The sequence below is a fragment of the Falco punctatus genome (assembly GCF_963210335.1).
Source record: "Falco punctatus genome assembly, chromosome: 4".
In the NCBI taxonomy this organism is placed as follows: domain Eukaryota; kingdom Metazoa; phylum Chordata; class Aves; order Falconiformes; family Falconidae; genus Falco; species Falco punctatus.
The window spans coordinates 100,955,333-100,977,579 of NC_137583.1; the positions used below are offsets into that span (position 1 = coordinate 100,955,333).

The window sequence follows — 22,247 nt, forward strand, 5'->3', positions numbered from 1 at the left end:
ACCCTGTTACTCTGGTTTTCCAACAAGCTTTGCACACGCCTAGCTGCAGATCAATGTGGAACGTGCTTCATTAATTTGCTTATGGGAATCATATAAAAAATTACCTGAAACTCAGGACATGTTGCATCTATAGCTCTTCTCTATACATAAGATATGTCATGCTGTCGTAAAGGCAATCAGATTTTTGAGACGTGATTTCTTGTTGACGGTTACTGTCCTTATGTTATCTTTCAGGGATGTACAAATATATTTTTCACTATTTTTCTAGGAATTTAAATTAATTTGCTTAGTAATTTCATACCTTCTCTTTTTTCTCCTCCATTCTCTCCACCATGCTTGTCACTTTACAGCCTCCCTCTATCCTACCTAACGTCCATAACTTCTCAAAGACATTGACTATTGACACTGAGATTCTGTTAGCAAGATCTTTAAATCTGCTAGGATGAAGTTAAAGAGAGTTCCGAGGTCAATTTGAAAATACCCAACTTAAACATTCTACGCTTTACTTAACTGAGGCTAATGCATTAGTTTCCTTATTTTACTGATCTTTTTTAGTGAAGTCTAGTCTGCCTTCCTGGCACCTTTTAGTTTTCTCACTTCACAGTCAGAGAACCCTTTCTACCTCACACAATTAGTGGGCTTTTAGAGTGATGTAGGGGTTTCATTTTGCTTGCTAGTTGCATTTCATTTCACGCTTGTACCTTTCGGATTTTTTCCTACATGCTTCTGTTATACTTTTATTCTCAGCCCTAATAGTCTAATCTGACTTCTCCTTCCCTATACATGTTTCTTCAGTTTGAGTGATTTAGCCAGGCTGGTTTCCTGACTACTGTTGCTGACTTCACCATGAAAACCTGTATATGTATTCTTAGGATTAGCATCTCCTGTGAACTCACTCTTTCTTTTCCGTTTACTCGTTATACAAGTTCCCCAGGGGACCCCTGCTTTACTCTTCTCCAAGTTCATTGAAGGCTGCCTTCCTCACTTTCATGGGGTTCACGTTGATCCTACTCCTCATTCTGGTTCTGCAGATGACTAACTCACTGCTATTTCATGGTCAATCTCATCTAAAGTTTACCTTGACCTTTTCAGCTAGTTGCTTCTTCTTACTGGTTGTAATCAAAACTAGAATAGCCTCATGCTCTGTGTGGATTTCTCCAAAAAGCCTGGAAGGCTCACCTGTCTCCAGCTTGTGTGTTCATGTAGGTATTCACATTCACAGCTGAGGAAAACAGGAGGTTGTGGCACAGGGATGCTGCTTCGATTACACGCCCTGACTCATGGAGCTGCATGCCGCATTGGTATGGGTTCTCACAGCTAGCGCCTATGACCCAGGCAGACACAGTCTGCTTTGATGGGAGTCTACCCTTGATGGAAGCACCCTTCCACCCACCTGAAAACACGAGACCTTGTCTCTCCCCAGCCACTCCTGTATCCAGGAAGGAATTTCAGGTTAATCACATGTGAGTCACGCACTCTGGAATAGCCAAGTATGACAAGATGGAAGTTCTGGCTAGCAACACAGCCTGTCATGGTCTCAGCTGTTGCCGATACTAGGCACCTCTCTTTGCAGTTCATTTGCTTCTTGGAGCACTTAAACTTCTCCTGGCCTTCTCATAGCTGACTCTTGCACATAGTTACCCAACTTCCTACCGCAACTGCTGTGGGCACGGTTTCAAAATGGTGCTATAGGGGCTCTGGGGCTCTGAATGCAAACCCACTCTGAGATGTTGCAAACAGCAACTCAGTCAGCACTGCTATTTACTTTACTTACACGACATGACCCTGGTGAAGTAATCAGCAAAACCTCAACTGCACCTCTTTTGCTCAAGTGCCAGGCTCACAGAGACTCTTGTTTGCCCTACCATTTATTCCAGGACCATCCCCTCACAGTCATGGCCACAATATCATCAGTTTCCCAGTCCACAGAGCCCCTGCTCCCAGAGCAGGATCAGACACGAGTCTTGAAAGGGGCACAAGAAATCTTGCCCTCCTGCACAGCAAGAATGTGAAAGCACAAGAAGCTGAGATAGATTGTTTCCCTATGCAGGGCAGGCCTCAGGCACAAGGACCGTAGCAAGACACTAGCCTTGCTTCAAGGAGGGTCTCCCATGTCACTAACACCCCTCACAGCTTCCAGGAGTTTGGTTGTCTGTAAAAATAGCCTCCCTATGCTCATCAGAGGCAGAGACGTGTTGGTCGGAAGATGTTGGCAAAATTAATGTGAAGGAGGACCTCCAAGAAGTTGAACACTTCCTGGTCAGCCTATACTGATTTTAAACTCTTTTCCCACACCCACACCCAGATATGTCTAGGAAACAGGATAACACGGAGCAGTCACACTAGGAACATAACAAGCATGCTGCCATTGGTCTCAGACTGTCACTCCAGCCTACTGGGGAGCACTGTCACAGAGACTACAAAGCAGCGAGATAGGTAAAAAGCTGAACAAGCTGCCCGTGGGCTGCAGTGCCCCTGTGGACCACTGGGGTCTACAAGTGCCCGGTAACGTGAAGCTCAGACGCTACCAAAGACTGACATGGTTATGACTTTTCCTTTCTTCATGGACTTACCCAAGACTGAAACATCCAGCTGCCAGACTGCTATAATACTGAAGTCCAGAACCAGGCCGCAGAGCCTCAGCTGATGTCACGATTCCTCCTCCACCTCAGCAACACCGAGAACTCTTCCCAGGGAAACACAAACAGGACTCTGGGCAGACTTCCTCATTTACACATGCTGAGAGCTGTGTGTATCTTCAGTCCTCCGGCCCTACTGGGGCTTCCACCCAGGCTTACCTAGCTTCAAAACCTGCAGCTGCAGTCCCCAAGGCAGCTGACAAACATTAGGCTTCTCCCCTGAAGTAGCATAGCAGATAAGCTAGGTCCTCCAGTGACAGCAAGGCATAGACAGGAGCTCCCAGGGACATCCTATGATGGCTTCAAGGTCCTCTCGGCATCATGAGCAGAAACCAATCCGATTTATTCTGATTTTTCTTTGTTACTCTGAGTCCCCACAAAATGTCAAAATAAAGTTCCTCTCCTTTTCAGCCTGGGCTACCTGGGATGCAAGGCTCACATTTTCAGCTGGAAGTTACACCTGAGCTAAAGGATGGAGAACATGTGGAGCAGACACTCAGGGGAAGAGGATCTGTGGGAGCAAGAAACAAAGGGCCTGCAGAGGCTGTACAGTAGTCAACTACATACTTGCTGAAACACAAGGATGCAACTAGTGTGATTCCCTTTGCTTGTGAGCTGGGGTGCCAGAATACGCACAGTATATGATGTTACTTCCATCAAGCTGCCTTTTTTCACGTTCATATAATTAACAAGCATAAACAACCTTTTCCCCTCAGTCTGTACATACTTGGCCAGGTCAACCTTCTCTGTTATTTGCTCAGACTGATTTTAGCAAGCTATTTGTGATGCAGTTTGGAGAAATAGCTAACTGGGTCATTATAAAAAATGCGGGTGATAAACACTACTGCTCTCTTTTCATGCTTTATTAAGTCACAAGCTCCAGCTGACAAGTAGCTACCTCTGTTGGATCAAAAGCAGGATCACAAGCATAGTGCATATAATACAGAAATTCTGTGTATTCGAAGAATATTGACAGTCAGTACAACCCCAAACGTTAAACAGGTAAGAACAATTATCATTACTGTGAACTAGCCTCTAACATACATAGTCTCAAAGTTATTATGTGAAACCCAGAGTAAGCAAGATGGCTTTGACACTAAAACTTCCGTAATATCACCTGAAGTCTTTCTCTAGCATGGAGATTGGTATTTTTTTTTGTGTCAGTCCAGGACAAGGGGAATTTGTGAGGTCAGCTCAATTGCTTTTCTTCTGCTAGCGAAGGGAACTTGGTTTTTTTTCTGATGCTAGCAGGAAAAGGTGTTTGCCCTGAAAAAACGTACAGCAACAGAAGCTGTAAGGATAACAACAAAGTGAGCAGGCATCTGCTGTTATTTATCTTTTTATTTTTTTCACTGTGAGAAAGGAAAGTGTTTCCATTTTAACTATATCTGTGTTAGAAGAATGGATCTGAAAATAAAATTCTGGCTTATAATAGCAACATTGGGTAATATCCCTCTTATTAAAGAGAATGACATTAAACTAATTCAATAAAAAGCGTCAGATACAAGTCCCACTAAAAATCAGCATAGAGAAGTGAGAGATTAAACAGTGGCAGGGACCATTCCCTTCAAGTCAGAGACGGTTTCAGTGTCCAGAAATTTCTCTGAAATGCAAAAATGGAAAAACTCATCTGAACTGTTTGCTTATCATTATAATACAGCTGTCCTTCATTTATTTACACAGCAACATCAGCCAATGATGCCTGATCCTTTCTTCTGACTATCAGCACTATCGCAGTCATTTCTTCATGCAGAGAAATACAGCTGATTTGTCCACATAATCAAGTCAGCTCTAAAGAAACTGAGTCATTTCTCAGTAAGAGAAAGAAGGGCTGCTGAGTGGGTGTGGGCTACTTGTATATTTACATTCTTAAACAAGTGTAACCAATTAGTGCTTGTGTGAGCACCACAATTAAAATTGCAGAGATAATTGTGTCGAACCTTGCACATTCTACGAGTAGGGCGTGAAGCTTGTTTATGAAGTTTTAAGTTTACTAATCCGTTGAAATTAAGAAGAAAAAAAAAAATCACAGCATTTGCAACTGTCGTTTCAGGCTGTTCGCAAATTCTAGAAAGCATCATTGCAAACGTTTCCCAGTGATCATATACTTCTGCACTCATTGATAGTCACATTTTTGGTAAATAAAATCTTTCAGAGCAATAATAAAAAATAAATACACTCTCCAGAGAAAAACGTCAGCTTGACAAACCATTGTGACACAGCCAAACAAACTTTAGGTGGGATAGTGTAATATCAACAATGACTGCTGTTGAAATCGCAGAGTGGTTTTAGCTCTGAGTAATTTCAGCTATTAGCAAATTAACCTTACGCTTTTTATCAAAGGATTTCAGAAACCAAAAGAAACAGTAAACAATCTTCCATATGTTTTTCTAAAGTGCTTTAAGCTCAGTGGCAATATTCAGAAGAAATCCAAGACTTAAAAACATCTTGCCACTCCTTCCAATGGCTGCACCTTGCTGCTTTATTTCAGTTAAGGTTTGTTATTGTTCAATAAAAACAGAGCTCTTACGCGGCTGAAAAATAACGCAACCTCTATTGTGAAGCTAAAAGCTGTCTAAAACAAGCGTACCCCTCTCCTCCCCACAGGCATGGCTGCACTTAAATCTTTCAAAACACTTGAAAATGAAAATCACAATAGGGTTCTACTGGTAATCACCTCAGGGACAGATAGTATTTAACTTACATCCAAAGCTCCTCATTTGCTGTTTGTATGTAAACACAAACACGAACTACCAGCCTGAGACCCTAGTGCTGACCCCCACTGCCGCGGGCCCCGCCGAGCAAGCTGCGGCCAATGATGCCTGGGGGGGTAGGATGGGGGTCCGAGGCTTTCGGTTGGGGTCTGCTACTGCCGCTCCTGCTGCACGTGTGGGCTGGCCTAGCCTGGTCTGGCCTGGCCGCCTCGATGTAAGCGCCCGGCGCGCAGCCCCTGCGTTACACCGCGGGGAGGCAGCGAGACCGGCCCTCGCCCAGCCGGTACCCACCGGCACGGCGCCGCCGCCCCGCGGGATGCTGCGGCTGAGCACGACGCAGCACTGACGCTGGCCCCGCCACCTCACCCCCTGCCCGGCCGGGCGGCCGCAGCCCTCCCGCCCCTGCTGCCGCGGGATCCGGCGGAGGGATCCCCGCGCCCCCGGGGCCTACGAACGGCACCCCGGAAGCCTTGCTCCAGCGAGGCCACCGGTGCGGGGGCAGCGCCCGGGACCGACCCTCCTCTCAGGCGTACCCTGACCCGCGCCCACAGGCCGCGGCCCGCGGACCCCACTCGGTCGCCTCAGCGGACACCACCCGCCGCCCCCGCCCGCCCGGCGGCGCGCAACAACGCCCCGCCCCGCCCGCGGGCAGCGGTTGGCACCGGGGCCTGCCCCGGCGGCGCTCTGGCCGCGGGCGGCCGCCCCGCTCTATGGTGTGGGTGGCCGCCGCGAGGATGACGCAGGCGGCGGGCGGGCGGGCAGGCGGGCGCGAGGGAGGGAGGAGCGCGTGATGGCCGGTGCCGCCGCTGTCGCGCTGTCCCTCGCTGCGCTGCCGGCCGCCGCCGCGTCTCCTCCGCTGCCAGCTCCCGGCCACCGCGCCGCCGCCATGGCCGAGGAGGAGACCTCCAGCGAAGGGTGAGTGGAGCGGGCCCGGGGCCGGCCCTCGCCCCTCGCCGCGGGTGCCCTCGGCGGGGGGAGGGAGCCGACAGCGGCGCCCCGGCCGTGCCCTGCCGCTGCGGGCTGCGCTCGCCCGCCTCCCCCTGCCGCCGCCGCGCCTCGCCGGGCCCGTGCAGCCCGCTGCGCTGGGGCGGCGGTGGCCGGCACCGCGCCGCGGGGCCGGGGGCCGGGCCGGGCTGCCCGAGCGGCCCGCCGGGTCCCCTCCCCCGGCCTGTCCCGCCGCCGCTGCGCCCCCTCCGCGCCCGGGCGCGCTGCCTGCCATTGTTTCCTGCCGCACGGGCCGGCTTCCTGCCGCGCCTGCCTCGGGGGCGCGCAGCGCGGCCCCGCACGGGCGGCCGGCCCGGGGCTCTGCCGCCAAGGGGCTCTGCCCTGCTTCTCCGCCGCGCCCGGCCCGGCCCGTGCTGCCGCCGACCTGCCTGCAGGTGTGTAGGGACGCGCTTTGCTGTCAGTGCTGAGGGGGCGCTTGCCGTCGGCCTCGACGTCACCCACCCTTCGCTTGCACCCCCGAGGCCGGCCGCTGCCCCCGGCCGCTGCCCGCCTTCGCAGCTGTGGGCTTGTTCTGTCCCTTCTGTGTGTCCCCTTGGGTGTGGGACAGGCGGTAAGGCTTGCCAGCCCCCCTGCCGCCATTCCTCAGTGTAACACTTGGCACCGGCAGGAGACGAGAGTGCATCTTTAAATTACTAACATAGGCACTGTTGCTCAAGCTTTTCCCTTTCCTAGTATCGCATGCCTACCTCATCTCCAGCTGTCGCTGCGAACCTTTGCTTTCCTTTCACTATCCCAAGGCATTACTGGAATAATTCCTGTAGAATAAATTATTCTGCCCCTTTTCTTAGGATACATCCCTAATATTTGTTTGTAACTACTTACTCACACCTTCAATATGTGAGTTCATTATCGCTATTTATCATTCTTCTGCCTGAAATTACTTAGTTCCGCACGGTATCTTTTGTCCGTATACATTCAAATGGTTCTATAATAATCAGGTTATTGATCAGTGGTCTGCTGTTCTTCCATTCACATACTCTTTACTCTTGTATGCCTTCTCATACCTTGTCTTTCAGTGCATGTTTTATTTCTTGTTGTACATTTCAGCTTCCAGTACAGACTTGTTCTTAACACTCATGCATTGCCCCTAAATATATTGTCTGCCCCCCTTTATCCCAGTATAGAATAATGCAGTCATCCTATCTCTGAGTCTGTTTGTCATACATAGTTAATATGTCTGCTGGTCACTTATCTCCCAGTTTGTTCCATCATATTTTATGGTTCTAGAGCAAAAAATACTCTTATCAGAAGATGTGTAGCAGTGCTCTAGTTACACATGTGCTTTATCCCGTCAGATGTGTAAATGTGCTTTTGTGCACTGTTTACGTTAATTTTTCCTATTTCCATCCTTTAAATACCAGGTGGTATATCTCATTGCTCATTATGTGGCCCTCAAAACCTTTTCTTGTGTTTCTCCATCTCCCTTTTCTCATAATTAAGTCTTGTGTTACTTTGTGAAATACCACTTAAAATTCTTCAGCTGCTTGCGTCGAAATCATGCCCTGCACTCACGACTTCATATCAAGGATGTTACTATTCGCATTTTGTCATGTGTCTGTTCCGTTAAATTTCAAAACTACCTGCATTCTCGGTCTTCTCTTTTGGGTCCCTTTTCTAGCTTCTGGCTTTGGTATTTCATCTTACATATTTTGCTGCCAGCTCAATCTGACTAAAACTGGACTGTCTGTCTTTTCCAAACTCCCTGTTATGCCTTTATCACCATATATGCGCAGCATTCTCTTTTCAAGTATAAACTTCAAAGGCTTCCTTTTCAAAGCACTGTGCAGTTCCATCTACACTGTTACTGTGCTCTCCTCCTTTCCTCAAAATAACCTTCACCCTGCCTTCTGCAACGTTACCCATTTGAAACTACGGTCCCCTTCTTGGTTCTGTGTTCTTTCTGACCCGTTCACGTTCATAACATACATGTCATTTGTAAAGCCTCTTGTTGATGGTTTACAGGTTTTCTAAGTAAGAGTCTTAAAATAGCTCTGCCTCAACCTGTTTTGTTTGTATGTTCATTCAGCGCATTAGCCTGAACTGTATTAGCTGTCTGCTTTGATGACACCGAGTACTGAGTGCTGCTGATGTGGTGCCAAGCGCCCTCAGCTTCAGTAGCCTGTCAGGCTTGCAGGATCGTAACACTAGATGATCTGGGCATAGGGTTTGGAATCGTAGGCTAAATTTTTGAAAGGATTATGGCAAGCTCTCACCACATTTGCTCAGCTGGATAGCTTTTAAAGGGGGGTGATTTTCATGATGTTGTCAATGTCACCCTTCTGAACAGTTAGGCCTTTTGATGTGAAAGAGTAAAGCCCGCAATTCCCTAAATACTTCTCAGAACAAAATCTCATCCTTTTTTTCCATGAATCAGAAAGTGCATTAGCTTTGATGAAATATTAGTGCTCCAAGTTGTTAGTGCTTTTATTGGTCAGTTTATAACAATAGCAAAATTAGCATTTCTTCATCTTTTGCAGTTGAGCAAAGCTCAGTACCCAAAGGAAGTTTATAAACCATTGAAATAGGTTAAATATTTTTTGAGTTAAAATTCCCTGGCAGCGAGGGGAAAAGTTACAAAATATACTATCAAAACCCTAGATTAAATTGTTAGTGACAGGTGTATATGAAAAATAAATATGAAGTTTACTTTATCTGCTTTGAAAAAAATAGTGTGATTCAACTTGTTATGCAACACATTCAGTTTCTTGCAATCTGGTAACTGTGTAAAGTATGGTGAAAACAGAACAGCAGTGGCTCGGTTACTTTCTAGATCTCAGCTGAAGAATGCTCATGACATCGTCCTAACTTTGAATGAAAAGATGAACCAAACGTATGTTTTAGCATTCATCGTGGAAGTGATTGCTTGGTTAACATGTCACCTGCTAATGATTTCCAAACCTCATCATAGCCCTGGACCTCCTTTGCCTAATTTTTAGATGTAGACTTCTGCCTGTGAGGTAAACAGCCTAGCGTAAGCCTTTTGAATTCACTTGTTACTGAATTCACTTACGCTCACTCTGGATTCAGCAGGACTGCTTGTGGCTTGTAAGATAACTAGAAATAGCAGCTACTAAATGTATGTGTGTGTATATATATATCTAAAAAAAAATCCCCAAAACAGAACGTTGAGATTTTCCCCCTCTGAGATAAGTGGAATAGCTTTCTTTAAAACTAATTTTTTAGGGGATCTGCACTTGCAAACCTTCATCAAGTTGATGTTAACTGGCCTGTAGTCTCAAAAAATAATGGCTTGGAGTAATAGGTAAAAACATTAATTGCAACACCAGTAATCACCATTATTTTTATATTATCCTTCAAGCTTGTTTGTATTACAGAATTCTTTATACAATTTTGAAGTGAGCTGTTTGATTAATAAAGAGGAATGGTTTATTAGGCTTAATAGAGCCTATGTCTGCCTCTTAGTAGGACAGTTCACAGAGGTATCAATGGTATGTTAAAGCATGATATTGAAACATGAAGGAACACTCTCAACTCGGAATTTTTGCTTGATTTTTTTCCTCATTATGTCCTCTGGGTTTTAAAGCAAACTGAATGGGTAGACTGCTGAAAGCAAGGCCCAGCTTTTCTTTGTGAAAGGAGACTGTTTCCGAGAGCCTTTTCTATAGTGTGGGTGACTGACAGCAGGTCTGGTACCGACAGCTTGCGTTTTTGAAAAGCGAGTGAGACATAAATGCATTGTGGTAAGCACATGTGGGAAAAGGTTAAAGGATGTTTCATTCCTTTTTTCTGATTTTGTCTGTTTTGGTGGCAGGATTGTGTCAGTCATAGCTTCAGTGCTTAATGCCTTTTGTGTTACGTCTGTCTGCTCATCTGAAAGTACATGTATGAGCAGGTTTTCAGGCATTTATAGGATTTCTTCTCACGGTTTTCCTGTCCTTGTATGAATTCGGGAAGGGAAGGCCTGTGTTCGTCAGGAAGATCTTTCTTCTCCCCCAACACAGGCTCAAGGGAGAGAGGGAAAGATGGCGAAATATAATAGGGGCTATTTTCTCATACCAGTGGCAGAAAGAAAATGGTCATGGCCGTGTCCTTGTACAAGGAGGAATCTCATCTAAATGCCCCCAAGAGAGGCTTGATTAAACACTAATGGGGATAGAACAGTAATGTTGAGCTTTTTCCGGCTGGCAACCATAGGCAAACATTATGGAAAAAAGTTTTGTTTTTTTTTAATAATTGCAGTTACTATCTCAAAGTAGATGATCTGTTCAGCTCTTTTTACTTGGTTTTGGCTCCTCTTCGGATTTTTTTTTTTCCATTTGCTTCACTCATTTCACACTGGTCCTCCATGGTTATACCTGACGAACTTGCCTTTGTGAAGGGGACTTTTAGATTTCAGTTAGACCCATTTATACATTTACTTACCACCTTTCAAGTTCCCTCAGCTTAGCTGGAAATTAGATTACAGGGCTGATGGCAAGGAGTTGCCAAAGGATCACAGCCTTGGTCAAGATCTGTTCATGGGACAACAGTGAGGCCCCTGGCCTTTGTTTCACATTTTAAAAACAAAACAAGTAGAATTGGGGCATCTCATCCATTTAATTTACAATTCAGCAAATATGTTTATGATTTTTCAGAGAATTCTTCAGTTTGTCATAGTTCTTTATGGTTCCTAAGGGACAGTGCCTTAGGAAACATCATCTAGAGGTTTGAGTGCCACAGGCTGGGCATGTCTAGGCTGAAAGTTTTTCTTCTCCAGTCTTTCTGAAACTTGTTCTTACATTAGATGTAGGAGGAAAGGCCATGTCAATGTGCTCCAGAAAGCTGTGGAAGATCTCCCCCTCTCTTGGAACAGCAGGGCATCCTCTCAGTTGCTCCTTTCCAGTGGCCCTGGTTGCCGCCTTTGAGGCATCATTCAAGTGCGTGGTTTCCACTGCCACTGCTGAGCACACAGGCACGCATCATGCAGACAGGCATAAATTCTTACGGATACTGTCACTAGGAAACAGACACTTTCAGTGTCCGGCCTGAAGGTTTCCACTGCTTCCCGTAGAACATCCCGCTCTCCTTCAGTGTTTACTTGGCCAAGTCATCTGCTATGACAGAAATCCCCCATAAAACAAAAATCTGACTACATTTATCATACATCTGGCTCAAGTCTTTAAAGAAAAATGTAAGAAGCAGAGGGAGGAAGATAGTAATTATGTAGTAGCTTTTAATTTGTATTTAGGATGCTACTGGTGGGGAGTAAGTGTTAAAGGTTAAAGAGCATTGTTAGAAAGTCTGCTACTAATTGCATGGGTCAAGTGGAAGCTTTCAGAGTATCAAGCAAAGACTCTACTACAAGAATTGTCAAAGTAGGATTAGGGTACCAGTGAGTGAGGGTGGTTGTAGCCCCAGTGGAAATTAAAGCAGAGTCATAAATCCAGAGGGGCAGCTATCTGTGGGGCTGCCATGGTGTTGGTGACTATGGGTCATTGGAGAACACAAACTTTAGCCAGTATTGCATGTGTTTGGGTATATTGGAAGTTTTTTAGATCCTGTTAGGGAGCTGGTAGACCCAGTTAGAGACTTACCCCCTCTTAAAGAGACACTGTCTGTGTCAGGAGGATCTCTGACTTTTCTGAACTTTTATGGGAGAATCTGAACAACTCTCCCAACTGATAAATTGTTAAAGCATCTTTTCTTTTCCCTCTTATATACTGCTTTATTAAGATTGCTTGTTGAGGAAATTTGATTCTCATGTTTCGTAACTTTTGAGTATTTACTTGCAATTCTGACGTTCTTTCAGGATAGGTTTTTTAGATGATTTGTATTGACAGCCAGAGAGAAGAGGTCATGGGAGGAAAGGTGAGTGTCTGCATTTGCATTGGCTCTGAAAGATCCAGATGAGAAGCTGAACAACAGGAGAGAGGTCAGTGGAGAAGGGAGATTTGTGAGTCAGTGAAGCTATAAGAGAATGAGGTTAGTCTGGAATAAGGTTAAGAGGGTAAAAGAGGAGGATTTTAAGTGACACCAAGAAAACATGGTGAGAAATGGCAGAGAAGGACAGTGCTCTGAAGGATTTGTTGATAGAAAACTCAGGATCATAGGAGACTACAGAAAGGAGGGGAAGATACAGGTGTAAAAATGCATTATGTAACAAAAGATGCAAGAGCACCTATTGCCATTGAGCAAGTCCACTCATTGAAGTGAGGAAGAGAAGGGTATTGCAATGAATTAAAGAAATGGGGTGGGTTCATGCTAGCAGATTATTGTAGATTATTTTTTTCTTGGTTGCATTTAATAAGTGTCATACTGACACTATAGGCTTATTAATTATATCGTACCTATGCATAAGGGGACATTGATGCAATGGGGTTTTAGACCCTTTTAACTTTCTACCTATTTTAAAGACACTTCCTTGACATCCAAAGCATTTGTAGCGTAGACATGTACACAAAACAGTCTGTTATGAAAAGGGCTGTGCACTTCTTAGGTTTTCCAAGAAGTGGAAATGAGGCTAGGTAGCCCAAAATGTTGAGTACCAGTTCTTGAAGTTTGATATGGGTAACTGTTAGCACTATAGGTGGTTATGATAAAGGAAGACAGTGTAGAAGTTGTTCTGATGATCTGCAGTGAAACAACCAGTCTTCAGTTTGTATTCACACCAAGTACAAGTGCTTGGAGCTATGGGAAATAATCACGTGCTTTAGGCAGTCTTTTATCGGTGTTCTTACATGGCACCTTATGGTAAAATGAAAACATACATCTTCTATTTAAGGTGTGATCTAAATTGTGCATAATACACTATGGAATGTAAATGAAAGGTAAGTGGGGTAGAGTGTGGGTGGGCAGTGGTACAGATTTATGAGAGGAGCCTGTTACATGTGTGTTTTGTTCTTGTCTTGTTTGATGGAACTCAGGGACAGTCTGGAGTGCGGGCCTCTGGCATGGTAGGTATGAGAAGGCTGACAAAGAGACTTAAACAAGGTTGAGGTTATGCAATATCTGAAGAGCAGCAGGACATCAGTAGGTGAGTCAATAAAATGGAAGTAGTAGAAAGTTACATAATGTCTGAAGGGTACCAAGAGGAAATTTTAATTTTCTTTATTTTAACTATGTTTTTCCTCACATTTTGTTAATGTAATGTGCAACATGTTTGTAAAAAGACTCAATAGGTGTGGCAGTGCCAAGTTCTATCAGACATGAGTTTACTGTGGAGGAGGCAGAGGGATGTAGGTCCTCAGTGGCACCTAACCTGGGTGTTACACACATGATCTCTGTCACAAGGTTGAGAATTTTAGTGGGACAGTGCAGCTTCCCCCTTTCCTCTCCTCTGCATCTTTGTCTTTGTATTCTTCCATACCTTGTCTGTAGTTGCTAATATGATTTTTCTCTAGATTATGTTTTAAGTTCTCTTTTAAATCAAAATATAAATAATGGGTCCTTAGAAGAGATGGAAGGAACTAACCAAGGGTTTGCTTAGCAGATGACTATTAGCAGTCAGTGGACCATAAAGTTTTTAAGAGGAAGTGCCTGCATGTTGGAGGGTGTGTTGTAAGTTAAGGAGGAACAGTGTTCCTGAAAGCTTGTCAGAGTTAATTAGTTCTCTGCTCTGTAGTGTATTTGTTGCCAAGCTTTAACCTGACTGTGGAGAAGACTGATGTTTTGAAGGACAGTAGGATTGGAATCTATATAGCAGTGAACAGTAATAGGAATAAGTAATAGCTGTATGACCACACACATGGTTTCTTCATTATTGCACATACACTTAATCCTTTCTTGCATTGGGTGCTAACGCAGCTACTTTGTAAGCAGCATGAGCATTACAGGTTGCAGGCTTGGGTGGCAGTCCATGGATAAACTTCATTCTTGTGGGACATACTGAAAAAGCACATGCTCTGAAATGGACAGCTTTTGGTATAGCTAGAAAGATGGAAGAAATGACAAAAACATGTAAGAAGGATGCATATGGGTAAAAAAAAAGGCAGGCAGTACTGGGAGACAGAGAAGAAAATGGGGAAGGGGCTGCAGTCATGCAAGGTATACAGTGAGGTGTACCCTTTGGCTGAGGTTCAGCATGGGAGGGAACAGAATTTTATGTTCTCTTCACTGGCTGAATGCTCAGGTTACTCAATTCAAATAACACTTCAAGAAATAAACTCACTGTCACTAAAATAGCCAGAAAGTGCTTGTTGGTTATGGATTCACATTCATTATTTACATTCTCAGGTTAATTTTAATAAGCGATAGTCCAGTGTAGCACAGTTAATATAAATACAGTAGTAAAATTTGCTTCTGAGTTTTTCAACACTAATTCTGATGTTGAATGTTCTGAATACAGAGTTCAAGATGCAGTAAGTACATGAGGAATGCATTGTTTTTTACCTCTGACCTAGTGTAGCAATATTCTGCAATAACCTATCATGGGCTTTTTGTTGGAATGGGACTGATGTACATTACACTTCCTAGAAATATTATGTAGAGGTTTTCAAAACATTCTATTTTAATGTTACTGAAATATCCAAGAATTTCACAACATCTAATTGCATGGAACATCTTGGGTCAGAACTCATCTAAACAGAACTTTACAGGCAGGGTTATAATGTCACCTGGGGGGGGAATTGTATTCCTTTTTAACCCACTCACAGTAATTCCATACATTTTTTTTGTTCCTTCATGAAAATGGCAAACAAACATTTGTTAAAGTATTGAAGTTTTTTGCTCCCATAACGTATTTCTCATTCTTGCTTCTGGATCTTGCCTCTTTGGTATGCTCATCAAAGTCTTTTCCCTGAGGATTACAGCATTTTTGGTCTTCTCATGTAATGATTATGAAGTGGAACGTGGGATATTTTTCTTCTCCTGTTGTTTGTCTGCAGCTGCCAGAGCTTAGTTTTTGTCCTAGGAGCATCACATTCAAATTGTTGTGGTTACTACATCTGACATACGCAGTCTTTGCAATAACAGTTATTGTACACAGCTTGTGAATGCTTGAACAATTCTGACTGTATTCATTATTCTCAGAATACTGAAGCGCTAAAGAACATGCTGCACTTTGGGGACAGAGAGGAAGGACAACAAGGACTCCCAAAATTGGTTATGCTCTTAAAGTTCTCATTAAACCATATCCTGAGTCGGGTTCCTGAGGCATCCCTGCCCAGTTAAATCCAGACTGGCTGAGGTCATGATTCTGTGTTACTGTCTGTCATTGGCAGCTCTGACTTGCAAGCTTGCTGTCCTCCACCTTGCCTCGCTGGTCTTTTTTTCTGCCTTCTTAGCCCACAGATTGGCTGGTTAACTGTTTGGCTTCTCTGTAGCTGGGTGTCCATAATTATCTAGTTTCAAATACAGTTCCTTTTAAAGCTGAATTATTTCACAAATCTGATAGAGAGAGCAGCCACAAAATAGTAGAGTTGGTGAGATGGGGGAAATAGTAAGCTTTTAGATCTGCTCTGGTCTGCTGGAAGTGAGGATGGCCTGGGATTCAGGCATTACATCCCTCAGTTTACCGCATACTGACACCATCAGGAATAAAAATGCAGAAATAGGGTGGTTCTCAGAGTTGGACTAACACACAGACTCCTCTGCGCTTTTTATCTTTCTTATTTTAAAAATTGGCTTTCGTTGACTTAACAGACTTAACACTGAATATTAACAGCAGTCAACTACTTCTGTCAAAGGTTTAAGTCTAATGTATGTTAATTTGCTGCATCTTGTTCTGAGTTTCATGCAGAGCATGTTGCTTTCATACAATAAACGTATTTTTATAATTTCGTAAACTTTCCAAATTTAATTAGGAAATTTGAGTCCTTTTTCATGCTAATCATTAATGCATTCTGTTATTTTCAATAAAATTCATTAATTAAATCTCACTTTTATATTCTTACATATTCTTTGAACAGAGGGAGCATTTTAAGAATTGCTCTTTAAGAATGTATTTTATTTACTACTTTACATTAAAACTTTCTCCACCTCAACTTTCATTCTCATAGCAAGATTTCTGCTTTAAACTAGTACCAACCCTGGATGTGTAATTTTCTTGCATTTTAAATGATTACAGTTGCTGAAATGCTGAAGAGACTGCTGGCTTGTCTGAAACTGTACAGGAGAAATTGAACCTGTTCATAAAATTAAATCCACAATGGTTAAGTGACATCCTAATTTTAGTGGTACTACCTTAGCATTTTAAATTTCTTATCACTATTAGTCATTTAACATTGTGTTACCAACCAGAAAAATATTGTCGGATTTGATTCAGAGATATGCAGTTCCAATATATAACAATTTTTAAACTTTACTGAGTTGAAAATAGTTGCCACCTCTGTATCTCCTCATTTGCTTTTCAATCTACTGGAGTTTTAGGAACATGTTTTCTTGTTCTTTCACATACTAGTTTGAAATAGGTTTATTGCATTTTTTTCCAAAGTATTTTTTCCCCCAGTGATTTGTTAAACAACCTAAATTCAAAAGAAATTCTCCCGGGAGTAAATAGAGAACAAGATGGAACTTGGTTATCGTGAATGCTGGGAAGAAAAATATTTTTCTTTACTGAAATAGTAGGTTTTTTGTAATGGTAGTGTTGATGGTACATGTTAATAAAGAAGCATTAATTCTTGCCATAATCAGTCATGTAAACAGCACTCGGTATTCTGGTGTTGCAGGCCATTAAATTAATGAAATCGGAAAGAAAAAGTTTCTTATAACTTAACTCTACCTTGGACATAAATTAGCCAGATTTAAGCCTACTACTTTTCTCGTGACATTTTGACACGCAAAGTCCTGTTTGATTGTGTAATCTGTGACTGTTTCTTTTGCTTTGTATTGTTTCAAGTTACTACCTGTAAACTTGAAATTTAGTAACCAGAAATATAATATTCTCTGAAAACTTGGTGGTGTTGACAATGGAAGAAGCCACATCTTACTTACCTCTTAGGCTTTGTGTAGACTACTGCTGATGCTGAGAAAAATGCAGAAAAGTTCAGTAAACAGACTTGTTTCTGCTGTTCCTCTTAAGGAAAAAAAAGAAAAAAATATAATGACAAAGGTAAAAAGGTATCTCTAGTTATTTCACTGAAGCATCCATCCATCTGTCCAAAATCCTATGTTAACTATAGAGTGTTCTTAGAGCATTATGGTAAAATGGTTTTACTTTTAACATTGGCACTATGCCTTAAATTTAGTATGTTGACTTCTCACCCTTTTTGAATGCCTGATTCACTCCTCCTGTTTTGCCCATTCTTAGTATTTCTGTAACAATTGCAAGGGCTGAGCGAGTTGCTTTTCCCTGTAGGTGGTTGCCCCATTCTTTTAATTATTGATCTCTTTTGAGGGTTCCTTATGGCTTAATGGTAATATTTACATTATTTAGGGTTTGTTTTGATAAAATGCTGAGCATTATAACTCAGTTGAGCAGAACAATTATATGACTCGTTTCATTGAAGTGCAATGCTGAAGTGTTTTTGTGTGGTAGGGTTATGTGAGACCTTAGAATAGTAAGCCTTATGATGTTTGTCATATTGAGATTTCAACACATTGGCAGTTCTGAATTCCTTTGTTAGCACAGTACTTCAAAGATACTTTATGCAGAAACAAGAGGGGATAGTCTGAGCTGTCTTTCCATTACTCACCCTTGTTTTCCTGTTACAGTGCAGGATTCTCTGAATGTGGGGCTAGCTTGAACTGATGGATGTTCGTAACTGCTATGCCAGCTGGATGGCCCTGAAAATCACACCACCGTTCAGCCCGGTGCTGGGCAAAAACACTACAGCAAATTCTCTGCGTTAATTTGATTTTGTTTCCTTCCTTAAAAACAGCTGGAATTAATTCCAGAAGTCGAGAAAGGAGAAGGTTAGGGTTTTTGAAAGTTCAGCTTGATTCTAGTAAGATTTAAGAGTAAAGGGTAAAGCTTGAAATGGTTTACCAGTGAGTTCACTCAGTGTTTCAGCTTTTTAAGTTTTTGAGCTTGTTCCCTAGCTAAAACCTTGGTAGTCTGCAGCACTGTCTGCAAAAATTCAGTTAACAATATTAAATATGTTCATTTGCTGAGAGTTAAGACAGAAACAGATAGGCAGCCCTGTTGCTCGTGCATTCAGTTATGTTCCCGTAATCCCCCGTTTGTGAGTTACTCTGTGATTGTTGTATACCCTGAGCTCTGGTTTCCCTGCTGATGTCGGTTTTAAGTCTGAATAATCTTCATGACAGGAAAGTTTATTCTCCATGCTTCTGTCACTGGTGCATGTTTTAGCACCTGTTTTTTAGTCTGTACTGGAACTTTTGATTACTGTACTAGCTTCAAAATTGTTAGTGAAAAGCTGATTTTCTATTCAGCGCTGTAGAAAGATCTCTGCACGTCCTGTCTCAGTAGGTCAGCAATTTTTGACAAATCATCATGTAGCAAATGGTGTTGCTTTCATTTACCATGAATTAGTGGAGTTTTGTTACTTACAGGTTTTCTGGTTTGCTTTTTTGCCACACAGGCTTCCCATAGATTATTACAGGTCTACAGTGATGTGGTGTACATGGGAAGATGCCTCTGTTTATGGTTTTAAGCTTAATACAACTTGCAGGCCATGCATTCATATAAGTCTAATGTGAATAAATTGAAACCTTGAAAACTGAGAGAATGAGCTCCATGTGTATGTACATTTCTATCTCCTAGATAGTTACAACTTCTGCTGAACATTCATTGAACATCTTTATATGGTAGAGCTTCATTTTTTAAATCCACATTACAAGCCAGAAATCAAATAAAGTGTTCAGCGGTTTGAGTGCAAAACTCAGTGTTACAATAGATGTTTTCAATTCTTCAGTATTATCTAGACCCTTCATGAGCTTTTTGTGGAGTATGTAAAATTTGTAACTGGCTACAGATCAATCAGTTCTCACCAAGCTAAACAGGATAAATCTAGCTGACAGAATGGTTGTATGTGAGTTACGTATTTGCCACATTCTTCATCCTATTTGACCTAATTAGTGGAGGCGGATGGGTGGGTCAAGTTCACTATGCCTCTGCCTCTACTTGATTCTCAGTTATTTTGAAAGTTACCCTTGGGCAATTTAAGCTGTGCTGTGACAGTAAGTTCTTGATTCAAATTAACATTCAAACAGCTAAGGAAAAGCAGTATTACGCTTAGTTACATTTTACACAATATTCAGTTACTCTTTACTGTGTAGATGTCTAAAGGTAATAATGATTCTTTATTCTCTGTTTATTTATTTATTTATTTTTATCCTTTATTATGCATGGATCCAGGGAAACGGGCCGCCTGGTCCAGCCAGGCATCGCGTTAGGGCCTGACTGGCAGCTTGCCCCTGCGCATAGAGGTTGCAGCTCCACATTGTCAGATCTCTCTGCCTGTGTTCCTTTTGTTTTCATTATTTATTACTGGTTTGGGCCATCAGCACAGGCTACTGATGGTCTCACTAATCTTCTAGCCTCACACTAATCAGCTTGACTTTCTCCATATCTAAGGCTGTTCAGCAGGTGTCTCTGGGGCTTTCCCTTGCCTTCTGGTCTCCTGCCCCAGACGTGTCACAAGTGTGGAGGTCTGTTGGCAGAGAGAGTGACTTCTTTTTTGCGTGGCTGTGAAAAGCGTAACTGACCCCAAATAGAAGATGTGAGGGAGCATCCTATGGCATGCTCTGCCCTACTGGTTATCGCTTATTTTAGCGTGGGTGTGCATACTGGTTTGTGTTACTGCATGGCCACAAATGAATATACGGGTTAAATCCCACCTTAGTAATTTGACCTGTAACAGTCACATGTACAGTCAGTATACAAATTGTAGAAATTTGGGCTGTCAGTTGCCAGATTTAGCTCGCTTTTTTTGATACAGCAAACAGCTAAGCCAAATGGATTTTTTAACTCCTCAAGATACAAGATTCCACTGTTGAGCTTTGTTTTTGTAAAAATGAAGATGGAAGCAGAGTGTCTGTGAAGTGGTGGGTGATGAGAGCAGAGTGAGGTCTGCCTCTTCTGGCAGCGGGTAGCTCACTTACAGTGTGAAACTACTGCTGAAACCTTTCGTTTTCTTTCATGTCTTATCTCCATTGCTGATGAGCACACTGTCTTGAGAAGTCTCTTGCTTTTTTTTCTTTTTGACACTACATAGCTCCTTTTAACTTCATATCACAGAAATAAAAATGTTAGGCTATGTAAGCAATTGACATTCTTGTGTGCATTTAGGAGACACATTTAGCACAGATGTACGAAAGAAATGATATAGCCATGCTCTAGGATTCCAAAGCTATCAGAGGAATTATTCAGATAGATTAAGCAGTTGATTGTTCTCCACATGTGGAAAACATCTAGCAATGTGGTGAACCTTTTTTTTGGAAGGGGGGCAGGGGTGACAAAGGATTAAGTCTTGAATATAGGTAAGTAAATATTCTCTTTCTAAAATAACTTTTCTAGAAAGGGATCACTTTTTTTTGACAGAAAACCTTCTTCACTTGCACTTTTAGTTCAGCAAGTACAAAATGACTGAATTGGAAACATGCTTTTTTATTTTAAGCGTTTCAGCTTCCTGACTGTATTTATCGAGCTATACATGCATATGATGTCTCTTCTGAATGAAAAGCTCAGCATGTATTAACAGTACTGATAGCTAGCAAAAGAACGAGTGGGCATCTATGTTGCAGCTTTCCTATTCTGATACAATTTTCTAAATATTTTTTCTGCGTATCCAGGTGTCTCCCTAAGACTGGGAAGTGAAATTCTGGGACTGTGAACTGTAGATTTCATTTTTATTTCATTGTGGTCATATCTCTGCACTGTCTTCAATCTACTGTTTCTGTAGATAAAAAAAAATTAAAATATTTTTAAAGAAGTTTCTTTGCTAAATCAGCAGTTTTGCCAAGAAGAAACATTTTGTATAGTTTTGGCTTGAGGGAAATAGTGACTGAGTTTTGTGCTTCTGACCTGAGTTATGAATGAAAATACCTGCTTGAGCATATAACTAGCAGAAAGTTTGGCTCAGAAGGGTGGTGACATAGCTATTGTTTAATAATTTACCAGAGTAATTCATAACATTGGAACGCAGTTAGTGATGTTGCTAAACTCAGATTTCACAGTCGTTTGCTGGTGAAATTGCTTTTGGCTGGTGCCAGCTTTTAACCTCTTAAACATCTTACTTTTTAATAAATGTGTAGATTAACGTGGAAGCAAAACACTTGGATGCCCGCTCCTGTAAGACGCCGAGTTACTTCATTTCTTAGATTGCATGAGGACATGGCACGGAAGGACATATAACTCTCCCTTCACAGTCCCTCAGTATGCCATTATAATGATTCCCAGAGTCTGGTGGTTTAGGGAGGTTATTTATAGAAGAGCCAGGCATCAGCGTGTTTCCCAGAGGAGTAAATAATACTGAATAGCAATGGGCATGGGTGATTGGATGACTAACCCTCTTTGATCAGGGTTTTTTTTTTTCTTGGTATCCCTTAATGTTTCTGTGAATCTGAACACTGCTGCTTGCAGTTGCAGTTGCTTGCAGAAAGCCTTCCACGTTGTATCACAAATTTAAGTAGCTATGCAGCTCAGTAGCTCAGCCCCTTAAAATGGTGGGGGGAAGGTCCTTTGGATAAAGAGCTTGGGGGTCCGGATCTGTGATTTGTTATCTAGTGTTTGTGCACTGGAAAATCACATGTAGTATCTGTATAGTCTTTTAACATTAACTGTTATACAATTATTACTCGCAGCGTTCAGTCCTGAAAATCCTATAACTTAACTGGAAAGCAGTTCAGTGTAGGAAAAGAAGTGCTAAAGAAAGTAAGTTGGTTGTGGATTGGTGACCTTCTCTTCCCTATTAGGGATAGTCAGCCTTTGCACTGGTAGTCTGAGCCGCTTCAAAAGCAGGTGAGAGGGGAAAAAAGAGGATTCAGTTTTGAAAACAAGGGATAAATTAACACCCAGGAAGAACTGTACGCAGTTGTTGTGTCCTTTGTA

At 42.5% G+C, this 22,247-nt stretch overlaps 1 protein-coding gene across 1 annotated transcript in view; it reads left to right on the forward strand.

Moving 5' to 3' along the window:
* Positions 1–6,002: 6,002 nt before the first annotated feature.
* The window catches only part of ABHD5 (abhydrolase domain containing 5, lysophosphatidic acid acyltransferase), a 31,333-nt gene continuing 15,088 nt past the window's right edge, over positions 6,003–22,247 (forward strand). Inside the window, exon 1 of the mRNA XM_080387281.1 lies at positions 6,003–6,268. Coding sequence (XP_080243407.1) covers positions 6,144–6,268 — 125 coding nt within the window. The 5' untranslated portion in view covers positions 6,003–6,143. The remainder of the gene's footprint in view (positions 6,269–22,247) is intronic.